Source organism: Belonocnema kinseyi, chromosome 1 (assembly GCF_010883055.1).
Source record: "Belonocnema kinseyi isolate 2016_QV_RU_SX_M_011 chromosome 1, B_treatae_v1, whole genome shotgun sequence".
Lineage (NCBI taxonomy): Eukaryota > Metazoa > Arthropoda > Insecta > Hymenoptera > Cynipidae > Belonocnema > Belonocnema kinseyi.
In genome coordinates this window covers 1360978-1378687 of record NC_046657.1, presented here as the reverse complement: position 1 = coordinate 1378687, position 17710 = coordinate 1360978, and the positions used below count along the sequence as shown (strand labels likewise).

Sequence of the window (17710 nt, the reverse complement as noted above, 5' to 3'; positions counted from 1 at the left end):
AAATCTTTTGAAATCTGCATTAAATTTTTGAAATCTCTAAAATGTTTCGTAAATCCTAGACATTTTTAATATATATTGAATTATTCGAAATCTTCTGTAAATATTTGAAATCTAAAATCTTTTGAAATTATGAATACCTTAATTAAATCTTTTTAAAAAATTTGAATATTGATAAAATTTTTTGTAAATCTTTGAAATCTCCTAAAATCTCTGTTCAATTTTTAAAATCTACTGCAATCCTTTGAAAATCTTAAAAATCCGTGTTAGATCTATTGCACTCTTTAAAGTCTCTGTAAAATTTTGGTATAAATCTCTGAAAATCTTTTGAAATTGCTAGAGAAAAAGGAAAAAGCCGACATAATTTCGGTATTGTTTTTACCTTTTTCCTTTGGCATTTCCTTCCCTGAGAATTGATCGATTAACGATAGCATCCCAGGCGATGCATCCACTATAAGGCAAACTTGCACACGCCTCGAAAGTCACAAGCTTTGGTCTCCTAGCCGCCTGGGTTTCGGGAACAACCAGATACTCTGCCATTGTTCCAGGTGCCCAGGAAGGGACTGCCAGGAACACTTCGTCCCCTATGTCAAAGTCTACAACGCTCTGGCCGATGTCCACAACCACTCCGGCGCAATCTCTGCCTAAAGTCACTGGCAAGTCTCTATATCTCTATTTTCAAAAAATAATCACAGGGTGGCCGTTTTAATCGACGAAATAAATTCCCGGTCATTTCCTGGTTCGCAAACATTTTTCACGGTTAATAAAATTTTTAAAAAGGAACACTAAAGCTAAACAATTTTTCACTTGAGGTAATAAAAACTGAGCTGCAAATGAAAGCACTCAAAGTGGAACTGTTAAATTTTGAAATTTTAAAATTGAAATTTAAAATTTTTTAATTACAAAATTTTGTATTCAAATGCTCAAAATTTACGCGTATAAAATTGAAGGTAATAACATTTTTCAATATAAAAAAATACAAATCCACGTTATCATTTTGAATGCTCTGAATTAAAAAATCAATCAATGAACTTTAAAAATGTTTAAATTATATAATTTTAAGGAATTACTTTCTTTTTAAATAGTTTAAACATCCTGGGAAAGCTTCAAAATTTTATTTCAAAATCTTGAGAAATGTAGAAGTTGTTTTAAGCTTGTTTTAAATTTTAAAATATTTTGGAAGTTTTTTCAGAACTTCTAAATATCTGTCAAGATGAATTCAATTTTTTCTACAAGTTTCAGAAAATCCTGCACAATTTTAGAAAATTTCCTTACAATTTGGATGTATAAATAGCAATTAAACGTTTATTATTTCAAGTTCAATTATTTTCTTTTTAAATAGTTTAAACATCATGGGAAAGCTTCAAAATTTTATATCAAAATCTTAAGAAATGTAGAAGTTGTTTTAAGTTTGTTTTATATTTAAAATTACTTTGAAAAATTTTTTCAGAACTTCTAAATATCTGTCAAAATGAATTGAATTTTTTCTACAATTTTTAGAAAATAGAACATTTATTATTTCAAGTTCAATTATTTTCTTTTTTAATTGTTTAAACATCCTAGGAAAGCTTCAAAATTTTATTTCAAAATCTTGAGAAAGGTAGACGTTGTTTCAAGTTTTTTTTTTAAATTTAAAATTACTTTGGAAATTTTTTCAAAACTTCTAAATATCTGTCAAAATGAATTGAATTTTTTCTACAAGTTTCAACAAATCATGCAAATTATAGAAAATTTCCTTACAATTTGGGTGTTCTTTTCAAGAATTGTGAAAGGCTTAAAAAAATAAAAACATTTTCCTAAGATTGTTAGGAAAATTGAAAATATTAGATATTTTAACGATTTTTTCTTACTTTGCAGAATTTTCCAAAAATTGTAGGAAAAATTCAATTGATTTAAGAATATATTTAGAAGTTCTTAAAAAGTGTTAATTGAACATTTATTATTTGTAGGGCAAATTTGAGTAATTTTAAGAGATATGTAGAAGTTTTGAAAAGATTCAATTTTAATGTAAAACTTGAAATGATAGGCTACTATAAAACAAAATATAGATTTTTGCAGATTTAAAAAAAAAAAAAAAAAAAAAAATAGATTCTTTTCAAGAATTGTGAAAGGCTTCAAAAGAATAAGAAAATTTTGTTAAGATTCCTAGGAAAATTAAAAATAATTTTTCATTTTGAAAAATTATTTTAAGAGAATATTTAAAAAGTTTTTCAAAGATTTAAACAAAATTTTCAAAAAAGATTCTAATAGATTTTAAGAAAACATTCTAAAATCTGCATGATCGTTTTTAATCTTTTTAAAACTCCTAAATATCTCGTAAAACTACTCAAATTTTTTCTATACATTTTTATTTGTAAATTATACATTAAAATTTAAGAATTTCACTTAAAAATTAAGCAATTTTCGAAATTTTAACGATTCCAGGTTTTCTATGTCAAAGAATTCAGTTGAAGATTCTTTATTTTTAAATATTTGGTTTCAATTTACTTGTCTTAAATGGAAATTCAAATATTGCTAAATATTCAATAAGTAATCTTTTTTTTAATTCGAAATTTTAAATTGAATGAGTTAAAAATTGGATATTTTAGACTGAAACAATATTTTTAATTTAATAAAATCCTTTAATTAAGAATATATTATTATGAAGTTATTTTTAAGTTGAAAATAGTTTATAAACTTTCAGTCACACGTTCACATTTGTTTAATGACTAAGACTTTCAAATTGAAACCGTTTAAGTTTGAACGTTAAAATCTGAAAATTCTCAATTTTTGAACTGGTTTAAAATCGTTTTGTCAAATCTTTTTGCTCACTTTTTATTGCTTAAAGTACAGATAAATAAATAAAAATGTATTTATTTATTAAATAAAAATGTTTTTTATCCAAAATTTTCAACATCAAAGGCTTTTATTTTTTATTTGTTCAAGTCTTTAGGAACGCATTTAAAAATTCTTTAAATTAAAAATATAAGCTTAGAAATAAATAACAATTCAACTAATTATTTAAAAACTGTTGAAATCAAATGTAGGCAAATTTTTCATCTACAAATTTGTAAAATTCCCCGCAAAAAAAAAAAAAATCCAGCGGCCACCCTGAATCACTTATTTCCATCGATCCGATGATGAAAAAGGCCATGACGCCATTTTCGATTAATTCTCGAAACTAAATATAATTGGAAATCAAAAAGTGATTCACCGCGGTTTTTTCTAAACTTTGAAATTATTAAACTTTAAATAAACTTTATATCAGGGGGGTTATTCCACTGAACCATAGGAAAAATCCATAAAAATTACAAAATAAATATGTAAAACTCTTGAAAATCATTTTTTCTTTATAGTGTAGAGTCAGGTAAAAAAAATGAGACTTATCTACTTATTATTATTTTTTTTTATAGGAATAAGTGGAATAATTGACAGAATTAAAAAAAAAATTGCATGGGAAAATAAATTTTATAGAAAAAAATGCATTTTCCGCAATAAACATGAAAATTAATTTTAAACAAAAAATGGAACAGTTAAATTTTCAATTAAATAATTAATTTTCAACAAAGTAGTACAACTTTTAACCAAACTGTTGAGTTTAAGCAAAAATGACAAATTTTGAACAACAAGATAAATAGTTGAAACGATAAACAAACTAGAATAATTATTATTCAAACAGTTGCATTTTTTACACACCAAAAAATTTAATTTCTAACAAAAGAGATGATTTATCATACAAAAAAGACTATTTTAATCAAAACAATAAATATAATATAATTATCAAAAATAAATTTATTAATTAAGATTGGATAAAACTTTGAAAAAGGACAATATTTTGAATAAAATGAAAAAGATTTAGACTTGCATAATTTTAAAATAAAAGCTTTAAAATGAATAATTTACAATTCAAAACTTTTAAATCAGAAACTCTCAAAATTGAAAAATTGAAGAGTTTCAAATTAAAATTTCAGAAATAAGAAAATTTCAAAACGTTTTATAAAAATTTTCAGATTATAATTTTGAAAATTATATGATATGAAATTCAAAGGAATTGAAATTGTATTATTTATATTTAAAATAGTTAAAACTGGAATAATTAAAATTTGAAAACTGTTGAATATAACTAATTTGCAATTCGAACTGATTAAAATTTGACAATTTGAACACCATTTTCGCTGTTTAAAATGGAAAGGTTTTCAATCAAGTATATACCTTTGAAATTGAATTATTAAAAAAAAAAAGAACTTTCAAAATGAAGTAATGTTTATTAGGAATCATCGAAATAAAAAAATGTCAGGACTGAATAATTCCGAAAAATAAAATTCCCGACACTGTCAAATTCTCAAATAATAAAATTCCCAAATTGTAGATTTCTCGAATAAGCAAATTTCCGAATAATAGAATTCCTGAATAATAAAATTATTAAATCAACAAATGGATGAAAAAAATGACCGAAAATATATATTATTACCGAATTATAAAATTTCCCCAATTTTTAATTGACAAAAAATAAAATCCTGAATTTAAAAATAACCGAAACTAAAATTCACCTACTACGAGAGAGAATGATAAAATAAACGAATTATTAAATACTCACAAATATTTCAATTCCCGAAATTTAGAACTATGTAACATTTTTTTAATTGATTATTAATTTATGAGCTATTTATGACATTATAAATCAGGAAAACAATTTAATTAATCATTAAATAATAATTTATTAATTATTTTCGGCAATTTTAAATTTCAGCAATAAAAATATTTATGGTAAATTACAACATTTATTTTATAATTCGGTCAATTTATAATTAGTTCACAACTATTTTCGGAATTTTTTGTTCTAATTTGTGGATCTGTTATTAATTTTTTCATTATTTTGTATTATTTTGTATTTTTAAAATCTTCTCATATCTTCTAAAATCTTTTGACATCTGTCTTCAATTTTTGAAATCTTGTGAAATCATTAAAACCTTTATTAATTCTTCGTAAATCCTATACACTTTTAGAAATATCTTGAATTAGAAAGACGATTAATCAAAAATTATTTTTCGAAATTTTATAATAAATCTATGTTGAAATTAAATTCTGAAAATTGAGAATTAGTTAATAAATATTATCAATTTGTTTTAAAATTTATGTAAATATAATTTTCATAAGATTCTTGAAAAAATTTAAAAAAAAAGAAAAGATTTTTGAATATTTCAGTCGTGTCAGATAAAAATGTAGAAGATTTTAAAGAAATTTTTTATTCTATAGTATTTTACAAAATATTATAAATAAATTCTAGCCTTTTAAAAGATGTTTAGGACTTTTAAAAGTTGGGAAGGAATCAAGAAATATATGATTAATTTTTGAAAATGTTTCCCAGTTTTTAAAAATGATTCAAAATCTAAAAAAAATTACCTTAGATTCTTCTAAATTTTCCCAGAAATTTGTATTCTCTTTAAAAAATTCGAAATTATTTTACAGCTTCTAAAGTTTATTTTTGAAATCTTTAAAAATCTAAATTTCGAAAATAGTTTAAAGTTTAAAATTCATTTTTAAAACATTTTTAATTCTACTAAATATTTTTGTAATTTACTCGGTTTTTTATTTGTTTTTATTTTGTAATCTTATGAAATTGTAACATTTTGCTTTAAAATAATGTAAACTCGTTTTCGAAATTTTACGAAAACGTTTGATATGTTTAAATTTTTTCTTAATTTTCTCTTAAAGTATATTTTTTAAATAAAAAAGTTATTTAAAAATTTCACACGAATATCAGAAAAATTCTTTTGTTTTATTTTTGTCAGCCTTCCAATTTCTCAAAATTATTCAATTTTTTCCTGGATTTTTTATTTATTCTGCAAAATTAAATAAAATTGTTTTAAAATCTTTCAGATTCTTTTTTGACAATTTTTTCAATCTTTTGAAATAATTTCTTAAACTTAATTTTTTGAAATAAAAACTTATTTGAATTTTTCCTAGGAACCTTTAAAAATGTCTTTCGTTTTCGTGAAACTTTACAATATTTAACAAAAATCTTTACAAGTTTTGCTTGAAAATATTTTACATAATTTAAAAAAATTTTACGAAGTAATTCAAAAGGTTTTGTGATCTCTTTTCAATTTTCGGTTTAAAATTCTGACAAAATAATAATTTAAAAATTGTCTATGAATCTTAAGAATTTTTTTTTTATTCTCTTGAGATTCTGAGAAAATGCAATTTACCTAAGAAACTTTTCCAAACAAAACTATGTCTTTTCAGCCAAAAATTAATTTTTTAGCAAAAAAAAAAAAAAAAATTAATTTCTACGAAAAAAGTTTAATTTTTAATCCAAAAAGGATGCATTTTTAACAAAATAGTTGAATTCTCTACCAAATAGTTGCATTCTTACTAAAAAAATATTAAATTCTATACTAAAACAGATGAATTTGTAATAAAAAAGACACATTTTTTTAATAATTGGAATCCTTGAAAATCTTTAAAATTTTATTTTAAAATCTTGTGAAACCTAGAATTGGTTTAAATGTTTCGAAATTTAAAATCATTTTTGAAATTTTCTCTGAATTTAAATATACCTGAAAATGAATTTTCCTACAACTTTTAGAAAATCCTTCAATTTACAAAAAAGCTTAAAAATTTGAATTCATAAATAACAATAGAATACTTATTATTTGTAGAAAAAATTAGATTAATTTTAAGAGTGCAAATAACCGCAGCCAAATTTAAAACCAAATATAAATTTTCGCAGATGTCAAAGAAAAAATTTAGAATCTTTTCAAGAATTGTGAAAGGCTTAAAAAAATAAAAACAAATAGAAAAATTAAAATTGTAACATTAAAAGTTTGAAAGCTCTTAGAAATATTAAATAATATTATAAATAAAATACATCTTTCAATATTTTTTCATAATCCAGGATGTTTACTCAAATCCTGAAAAAAATTTCTTGAAATTTCCAAGTTTTTTTACAGGTATAATTCAAATATTACAATATTTCGATTTTTTTTTTAAACAATTGACTCGGAATATGCATAAAGTTTCGCGAGTTTATCATAAATATTTTTTATCTCAGTCTCTAAAGTTTATGAATTTGAATAATAATTTAATCAAATTTTTCTTTTTTTTCTCATTACACGTAAAATTTAGTGCATAATTAGGTAAAATTAATGTAGTTACTATTTTTAATTCAATTTAAAACGCTTCAGGCGCCTAAAGTTCTCAATAAAAATGTTGCATTTTGAAAAAAAGAGCTGAATTTTCGACTAAAAGATTAATTTAATGGCAAAAAGACGATTTTTTAAAACAAAATGTATAAATTCTTAACCAGAAAGTTAAATTTCTACCTGGAAAATATTAATTTTTTAACCAAATAGTGGAATTTTGAACTAAAAAGGATAAAGTTTTAACTAAGGGGTTTACTAATTTTAAACAAGTAGTTTTATTTTCAACAAAAAATAAAAATGTTCAACTCAGATTATGAATATTAGGCTGGAATAGTTTTAATTTTCATTTGAAAAACACATTTTTTCAACTAACTAAATAAATTTTCAACTAAAAAAAGAAAAATTTTCTACAATTAATGGAAAGTTAAACTGTTAGGTGACAAAAAAATAAATTTTTGATCCCCAATGATGAATTTTCAACTCAAATTATGAATCTTCAACTGGAATAGTTTCATTTTAAACAAGAAGATGAATTTTTATCTAAAATTATCAATATTCAAATAGAAGAACTAAGAGAATTTTTAATTAAAATAGATAATTTTGTAACCAAAAATGTAGCGGCTAAATTTGTTAGTTAAAAAGATTAATGTTCAACAAATGAAATGATTTTTTAGCTAAAAGTATGGAATATTTAATAGAAATAGTTACATTTTAGTAAGGAAAATTAATTTTCACTTATGTTCGATCAAGGAAATAAATTTTCAATGAAAATGATGAATTTTCAATGAAAAATAATATTTTTTAATAAATAAGTTTAACTTCCTACCAAATAATTAAATTTACATTCCAAAAAAAGATTAATTCAGAACAAAAAATGTAGTATTTTAATTGCAACTAAAAAATATTTCAATTTTTAATAAAAACAGTTGAATTCAGCTAAAAAATGACTTTTGAACATAAAATTTTGTTGAAAAATTGTATAATAGTTATTAACATTAAATTTTTAAATAATAAATATTTTTCCAGTTTAGAAAGAGAAAAAAAATTACAACTAAAATTCTGAAATATTCGATTAGAAACTTTAAATTTTCAGTTAAAAAAAAAGAATAATTTTCGAACCAAAAATTCAAAAAACAGTTACGTTTTCAGACAAAGTGATGAATTTTTCATTAAAATTATGAAATATTAACTGAAATAAATAAATATTCAGTTACGAAAAATTAAATGAAAAAAAATCCACAAAATAGTTAAATTTTCAGTAAAGAAAGTTAATTTGCAGTCAAAAAATTAAACGTATTTTCAACAAAATAGCTTATCTTTCAACTAAAGAGATAAATTTTCAATTACAATTATAAACCTTCAGAAAAATTAATTTGTTACAATAAAGTTTAACTTTTCACTAAATAATGAAACTGTCATCCAAAAAAAATACGATTTCCGAACGAAAAATGTAATATTTGATATTTCAACCAAAAAATATTTTTAATTTTAATAAAAACAGTTAAATTTAACTCAAAAATACGTATTTTCATCTAAGAAAAATTTTTCAATCAAGAAAGAGAAAACATTGTAAACAAAATGAATGTTTTTTCAGAAAAATAGTAAAACTTTCAAAGAAATTGATTAATTTTTAATGAAAAAGATGAAATTTTAACAAAAATAGTGGAATTATTAAGCAGATTTAAATTTCCTAAAATAAAAAATATCAATTTTCAATTTCAACCATGCAGATGAACTTTGATGAATTTTCAACCAGAGATCAATCTTCAACAACAGAAAAATGAATTAAAAAAAAATTAGTTAAATTTTCATCTAAAAATATTGAATTTCCACGAACAAAATTAATGTTCTACAAAAAAGATTAATTTTCAATAAAATACATGAATTCTCAGCCAAATAATTCAATTTTTACAACATTAATTTTGGTAAAAAAAAGAGAGAATAAATAAATAAATCTTCAACCAGAAAAAAATTCGTTTTTAATTAAGTAGTTCAATTTTCAACCAAGCAGTTTTATTTTCAGCAAAAAATATCAATTCTCGAGAAAAAATGGAATAGTTCGTATTATACAAAAAAAATGTAATACTCGAAAAAATCAAATTATTAATTTTCAACCAAACAGTTACATTTTAAACAAATAAGAAAAACATGCAATTTTTTAGAAAATAGATAAATTTTCAATGAAATTGATCAATTTTTACCTAAAAGATTAATTTTCCATCAAAAAGATAAATTATCTACCAAAAAAGTTAAATTTTACGATACACTAGTTCAATTTTTAACGAAGAAGATTAATTTTCTGTTGAAAAAGACGACTTTTCAACCAAATAGTTCCAGTTTCTATAAAAAAAAACATTCATAAAAAATGGAAGTTAAATTTTCAGTTAAAAAAAATGTCACACCAAACAAAACTTATTTCAAAAAAATATTTTAGGTTTTAATTACAGATATGAATTTCCCACTGAAATAGATTACATTTTTAATAGATTTTCATTAAAAAAAAGGACATTTTCAACAAGGAAACCAAAATTTTCAACAATAAAAGATTAATTTTCTGCCAAGAGATCAATTTTTTTAAAGTTGAATTTTTAATATAAAAATTCGAATTTCTTCGGGAAAAAAACTAGACTTTTAATCCCGAAAAGATGAATTTTCAACAAAAACGCAGTGAAAGATTGAAGATTTTTTTTCACATATTTCAATAAATAAAAATGAGCCACTCTTTCAGAGTTTTCTCTGCTATGGTTTTAATTTTAACTTCAATAATTTTACTAATTTTAAATAAAAAATTTAAAATGTTATTATTTACATTATTTTAGAAAATAGAGAAGAATGCTTACTCCCGAATTGAGAAGTCTTCTGTAAAATCTCGAATATCCATTGCATATTTTCATATCTACATCGTGAACGGAAGCGGCTTTTACTTGGATCAGAAGTTCGTTTTGTCTCTGGATCACGGGCATTTCTGCATCTTCAATCGTCGAAACACCCTGAAAATAATTTTTTTTAATCCGTGAAACATGGATTAAAAATTAATTAATTATTCGTCTTGAAAAATAAGATTAATTACCTCGATGCCAATATAATGATGACAGGTAATTGCTTTCATATTGTGTAAGTGACGAAGGGTATTTCGCCAATTTTGGCCAATACTGTATCCAATTAAACAGCCGAGAACGAGGCCCACTACGAAAAATCCCACTTCCCTTTGTGCAACTAAAAATTAGGAATTTTGTTACAAATTAAAAAAAAATCAAATTTAAATTTAAGGATTTTGTGAATTTTGTCCTAAAGAGATTCGAAAAAAGGTTTAAAATTAGAAAATTTTGATTAATTTTAAAAGTGCCTTAAATTGTTGTATTTTTTTATTTACAAAGCATATCAATTTATCAGAAAAAAGATTTAAAGTCAAAAGATTTTTGTGAATTTCCAAACTACTTTCTTTCTAAAATAAACTAAAGTTGGAACATTTGTTGCAAATTAACAAAATTACCTTCATTCGAAAATGAATTTAAAAAAGGATTTAAAAAATTTTAAAGTACCTTAATCATAAAAAAAGTTTACAGTTTAAGGTTTTTTTTTAAATTTGAAAATTAGAAAAGAAGTTTAAAGTTACAGGAATTTTGTAAATTTCTATTTTTCAGAAAATATCAATAAGGTACAATAAGGTTGATTTTTTTTTTTAATTTCTAAAGTACCTGAAAGCTGGAGAATTTTTGTAAATTTGCAAAGTATTTTTATTAGAAAATACCCTAAATTTTGAATTTTTTTACTTGTAAAGTATCTTAGTCATAAAACTGCAGAGTGGCCATTTTAATTAAAGAAAAAAATTTCCAGTTTGAAAACTTTTTCATGGCCAATGAAATTAAAAAGTTAGACTGCTAAACCTAAAAATTGTTGCATTTGAAGTAATAAAAAGAATCAAAAATATAAATCCCCGTTATTACTTGCAATGCTTTAAATTAATGAAGTAATCAATGAATCTAAAATTTCAATTATTTTAACATATTTTAAGCTAGAAACATTACAAATTGAACAATTAAACTTTTTTTAAAATAAACATTTCTTAAAGTAGTAGTTACATTATTTTTATTCTCAATAGTTCAAAAATCCTTCAAAAGCTTTAAGATTTTATTTCAAAATCTTAAAAAATGTACATGTTTGAATTTTTCTTTCGGATTATTTTTGAATTTTTTTAGCATTTTCTTTAAGATGATTTCAATTTTTCCTAATTTTTTTTTTTGAAAATCCTGTAAAATTACAAAAAAAAACTTCCTTAAAATCTTCCAGATTCTTTTTTGAAATTTTTGGAAAACTATTTAAATATTCTCTTAAAATATTTTTCAATTTTCTTAAAAATCTTAAGAAAATGTTTTTACTGTTTTAAGATTTTAAGATGATTTCAATTTTTCCTAATTTTTTAAAGAAAATCCTGTAAAATCAAAAAAAAAACTTCCTTAAAATCTTCCAGATTTTTTTTTGAAATTTTTGGAAAACTATTTAAATATTCTCTCGAAATAATTTTCAATTTTCCTAGAAATCTTAAGAAAATGTTTTTATTGTTTTAAGATTTTAAGACGATTTCAATTTTTTCTAACTTTTAAAGAAAATTCTGTAAAATTAAAAAAATCTCCCTTAAAATCTTCCAGATTATTTTTTGAAAATTTTGAAAAACTATTTAATTATTCTCTTAAAATAACTTTCAATTTTCCTAAAAACCTTAAGAAAATGTTTTTACTGTTTTAAGATTTTAAGACGAATTCAATTTTTCCTAATTTTTTATAGAAACTCCTGTAAAATTAAAAAAAGCGTCCTTCAAACCTTCCAGATTTTTTTTGAAAATTTTGGAAAACTATTTAAATATTCTCTTAAAATAATTTTCAATTTCCCTAAAAATCTTAAGAAAATGTTTTTACTGTTTTAAGATTTTAAGATGATTTCAATTTTTCTAATTTTTTAAAGAAAATCCAGTAAAATTAAAAAAACTTCCTTAAAATCTTCCAGATTCTTTTTGTAAAATTTTGGAAAACTATTTAAATATTCCCTTAAAATGATTTTCAATTTCACCTAGAAATTAAAAAAATGCTTTTATTGTTTTGAAGACTTTCAACATTTTTAAAAAGCTTCTAGATTATTTGTTTAAAATCTGAAAAAATCTATTAAAAATACATTTTTCATTACAAAAAAGGTTTTATGTTGAAGAATTTTTGTTAATTTAAAAAGTACTATAAAAAATTACAATTACAATTTTTTTAACTAAAAATTTCTTAAAGTAGAAGTTAAATTATTTTTAGTGACAATAGTTTAAAAATCCTTCAAAAGCTTCCTTATTTTATTTCATAATCTTAAAAAATTTACATGTTTGAATTTCTGTTTCAGACTATAGTTTGACTTTTTTCAACACTAATTTTTTTTGAAAATCCTGTAAAATTACAAAAAAAAACTTCCTTAAAATCTTCCAGATTCTTTTTTGAAAATGTTGGAAAATTATTTAAATATTTTCTTAAAATAATTTTCAGTTTCCCTAGAAATTTTACAAATCTTGAGAAAATGTTTTTATGGTTTTAAAGCCTTTCAAAATTTTTTAAAATCTTCTAGATTATTTGTTTGAAATCTGAAAAAATCTATTTAAAATGCATCTTTATTACAAAAAAGGTTTTAAGTTGGAGTATTTTTGTTAATTTTAAAAGTACCTTAAACAATTACAACAATTAAAATTACAATTTGTTTAAACTAAACATTTCTTAAAGTAGAAATTAAATTATTTTTGAATAGTTTAAAAATCCTTCAAAAGCTTTAACATTTTATTTCAAAATCTTAAAAAATTTACATGTTTGAATTTTTGTTTCAGATTATTTTTGAATTTTTTCAGCACTTCCTTTAAGATGATTTCAATTTTTCCTATTTTTTAAAAGAAAATCCCGTAAAATTTAAAAAACTTCCTTAAAATCTTTCAGATTCATTTTTGAAAATTTTGGAAAATTATTTAAATATTTTCTTAAAATAATTTTGAATTTCCCTAAAAATTTTACAAATCTTAAGAAAATTTTTTTATTGTTTGGAAGCCTTTCAAAATTCTTAAAAAGCTTCTAGATTATTTGTTTTAAATCCGAAAAAATCTATTTAAAATGCATCTTTATTACAAAAAAGGTTTTAAGTTGGAGGATTTTTTATTTGCAAATTTTTTTTAATTTGTAAATTATTTTGAAGGTAAATGATTATTGTAAATTTGCAAAGTACCTAATTAGAAAAAATGGTAGGTTTAAAATTGTAGGATTTTGTAAAAATGGAAATGACTTCAAGGTTGAAGGATTTTGTTAAAATTGTAAATTATTTTAAAGTTGGAGGATCTTTTTTTTAAGTTTGTAAAGTATATACCTTCATTCGAAAAGAGGTTTCCGAATTGTTGATAAAATGCTCTCGCACTATATTGCAAAGACAAAATTTTAAACTGCAAATCCTCCCAGCCCCTTTGGAGTAGCAAAATAATTCGCAGACCGAATTCTTTCAATTGCTGACAAAATTCCTCGTCATGTAATTCATGTAAAATTCGACGACAATGTGATATCAGAACCGAGAACCATTGTTGACCATGCTGAACAACAACCGAAGCTCGAACCTTTAAGAAATCCCATCAAAAAATTCAGAAATATGCATATTCATAAAATATTCCTGAATTCTAATACAATTATTGAAAAATTTAATATAAAAAATAAAATTATTTCATTCTGAAGGCCATACATTTTCTATTTTACTTTTTGAAATCAGGCCTCAGACTCACTTCCGAGATTAAAAATAGTGTTACAAATTTGAAAAAATAGTGTTAAAATATTGGAAATGGTGTTCTACCACTTCGCCACCTGGTGCCGAAAACTGGAACTAGAAAGAGTAGGTACCATTTTAAAGATATATATTTTAATTTTGGCATAAAAGTGGTTTTACGATATTTTTGTGAAATATAAAGCAATGATTTTTAATTAAATGTAGTTAAACTGCAAAATAAATTTTTTAACTTTTATAAATTGTAGAGTTCAAAGATTCAGATTCAGTTCTAAAAAAATAAATCCACGTTCTCATTTCCAATACTCGAAAGTCTAAAGAAAAGAATCGATCAATGAATTTAAAAAAATTTTAAATTATATAATTTAAAGCAATTTTAAGATCAAAACATAAAAAATTGAATGATTATATTTTTTTTCTAAATTAAACACTTCTTAAATTGAAAGTTAAATTATTTATATTTCAAATGGTTAAAAAATCCTTAAAAAGCTTCTAAATTCTATTTGAAAATCTTGAAACATCGGCATGTTGGTTACATTTTTTTCAAATTTTTGATTATTTTCGAAATTATGTCAGAACTTTTAAACATCCTTTAAAATTAATCCAATTTTTCCTCATTTTTTTTTAATTCTGCCAAATTAAATAAATTTCCTTAAAATCTTCCAGATTCATTTTTGATAATTTCGTAAATCTTTCTAAATAATAGGAAATGTTTTTTATCTTCTGAAGCCATTCAAAATTCTTAAAAAGCTTTTAAATTTTTTGTTCGATATCTACAAAAATCTATATTTTGTTTTAAATTAGTCCGTGAGCTATTTACACCGAAATTTTATTACTAATAGCTGGATTTTGTCGGTACACGTAGACACTTTGTACAAATTATTTCAAATCATTTCAAATTTTAAAGAGAATTAAAATTTTTTAAAGTAATAATATGTGTTCAATTGTTATTTTTCTATCGAAGTTCAACAATTTTACTTGAAAATTAAATTTTTTAAATAGAGCAATTAAAATATAACGTTCGAAATCCACTTTTTAATATTTAAATATAATTACTGATTGAAAAAAAATTTGGTTAAAAAAATATATCTGTAAAAAAATAGGTTTTTTCTCACCATATAAGATGTAAATTTTATCTAAACCCATTTGTTTCCAAAAAAGATTTATTTTTAGTATCCAATAAATACTTAAAACTTCGCAACAAAAATCGTTAAAACACTTTTATGCGGAAATTAAAATAAAATCGTACCTATTATTTCTAGTTCGGGTTTTTGTCACCAGGTGGCGTATCGCGGTTTAACCATTCCCAATTGTCATAAAATTTGACATGTATTAAAAGTATCTCTCTAGTTTGAATTTAAAAGTGTATAGTCTGAAATAAAAAAGTCTGCAATGGAAATTTAACTATATTTTTAAAGAAATATTTCCAGTTTTCTATCCTAATATTTAAAAATTGTTTTTATTTCATCATACACTTTTTCAAAATGTATTTATTTTTGATTTTTAATAAAAATACTTTTTGTTAAAAAATCAAATATTACATTTTACGTTAAAAATCCATCTTTTTAGGTTTAAAGATGAACTAATTTTTTAAAAGTTCACTTTTTTATTTGAAAAATTTTTATTTGTTTAAAAAATTTATTTTCAATCAAACATGAAACGAATTTTCAACCATAAAGTTAAACTTTCACATAAAAAATATACATATTTAACCAAATAGTAAAATTTTTCACTAAAAAGGTAAAATTTTACCAAAAAGATAAGTTTTTAACTGAAAAGGGTGAATTTTTAACCAAATTGTTAAACTTTTAACTGAAAAAGATAAATATTTAATGCAAATAGTATATTTTTTAATTGAAAAGGATAATTTTTTACTCGAATAGTTCAGTTTTTACCTGAAAAAGTTAAATTTGTAATAAAAGATTAACTAGTTTAATTGCCAGTTAAAAAAATATATTTTAAATAAAACATGAAACAAATTTTAATAAAAATATATGAATTTTCAACGAAAAGGTTGAACTTTCACATGAAAAAGATAATTATTTAAACAAATAGTTGAATTTTTAACTCAAATAACTTTTATCTTTTAACTGAAAAACATAAATATTAAAATTTTTTATTGAAAAAGATAAATTTTTGACTAAAGATTAAATAGTTTCATTTCCAATGCAAATATTTAACGAAATAGTTAAATTTTGTATGGAAAAAGCTATTAACTTTGAACTGAAAAAGATAAATATATAAATTTTCAATTAAAAAAGATACCTTTTTAAGCAGAGATGCAATAGTTTAATTTTCAGTTTATAAAATTTATTTTCTGAAAAAGATAAATATTTAATTAAGTAGTTAAATTTTTAACTGACAACGTAAAATTATAACCAAATAGTTAAATTTCTTAACTGAAAAGATAAATATTTAACAAAATAGTTAAATTTTTTATTAAAAAAGATAAATTTTTAACCAAATAGTTAAGTTTTTAACGGAAAAAGATAAATTTTTTACCAAATAGTTAAATTTTTAACTGGAAAAGGTAAATTTTTAATGAAATAGTTCAAGTTTTAACTGAAAAAGATATGTTTTTAACCAAAGATTGAACAGTTTAATTGCTAGTTTGAAACATTCATTGTGAACCAAACATAAAACAAATTTTCAAAAAAAAGTACACGAATTTTCAACCACAAAGTTGAACTTTAAAATTAAAAAGATAAATATTTAACCAAAGTTAAATTTTTAGTTGAATAAAAAGATACATTTTTAACCAAAAATGAAATAGTTTAATTTTAAGTTTAAAACTTTTATTTTGAACCAAACATGAAACGAATGTTTATAAAAATACATGAATTTTCAAACAAAAGGTTGAACTTTCACATGAAAAAGATAAATATTAACCAAATATTTAAATTTTCAACTAAAAAAACTTTAAACTATTAACTGAAAAAGATAAATATTTAATTTTTTAATTGAAAAGATAGTTTTTTAAGCAAAAATGTAATCGTTTAATTTTCAGTTTATAAAATTTATTTTCAACCAAACATGAAACGAATCTTCATAAAAATACATGAATTTTCAACTAAAAAGTTGAACTTTCACATGAAAAAGATAAATATTTAACGAAATAGTTAAGTTTTTAACTTCAAAAATAAAATTCTAACCAAATAGTTTATAATTCACTAAAAAATATCAATATTTTAATTGTCAGTTAAAAAAATTTATTTTGAATCAAACTTGAAATAAATTTTCAACTAAAAAGTTGAACTTTCACATGAAAAAGCTACAAATTTAACTAAATATTTAAATTTTTAACTGAAAAGATAAAATTTTAACCAAATAGTTTTAAAATTCACTGAAAAAAATCAATATGAAATTTTTTAACAGAAAGGGATAAATTTTTAACCAAAAATTAAATATTTTAATTGTCAGTTAAAAAAAATTATTTTGAACCAAACTTGAAATAAATGTTCACAAAAATACAAGAATTTTCAACCAAAAAGTTAAACTTTCACATGAAAAAGATAAATATTTAACGAAATAGTTAAGTGTTTAACTGATAAGATAAAATTTTAAACAAATAGTTAATTTTTTAACTGAAAAAGGTAAATTTTTAATCAAATAGTTGATTTTTTAACTGAAAAGGGTAAATTTTTAACCAAAGATTAAAGAGTTCAATTTCCAGTTAAAAAAATTTATTTTGAACCAAATATGAAACTAATTTTCATAAAAATACATAAATTTTCAACCAAAAAGTTGAATTTTCACATGAAAAACATACATATTTAACTAAATAGTTAAATTTTTAACTGAAAAGATAA

General features: G+C 21.5%; 1 protein-coding gene across 1 annotated transcript in view; it reads right to left on the bottom strand.

Annotated features, from left to right (window-relative positions):
* LOC117168206 (reticulon-4-interacting protein 1, mitochondrial-like) overlaps positions 1 to 17710 on the bottom strand; it is a 39017-nt gene that overhangs the window by 19739 nt on the left and 1568 nt on the right. Inside the window, exons 2-5 of the mRNA XM_033353682.1 lie at positions 13500 to 13740; positions 10192 to 10337; positions 9962 to 10111; positions 380 to 669 (exon numbers count right to left, since the gene is read on the bottom strand). Coding sequence (XP_033209573.1) covers positions 380 to 669; positions 9962 to 10111; positions 10192 to 10337; positions 13500 to 13740 — 827 coding nt within the window. The remainder of the gene's footprint in view (positions 1 to 379; positions 670 to 9961; positions 10112 to 10191; positions 10338 to 13499; positions 13741 to 17710) is intronic.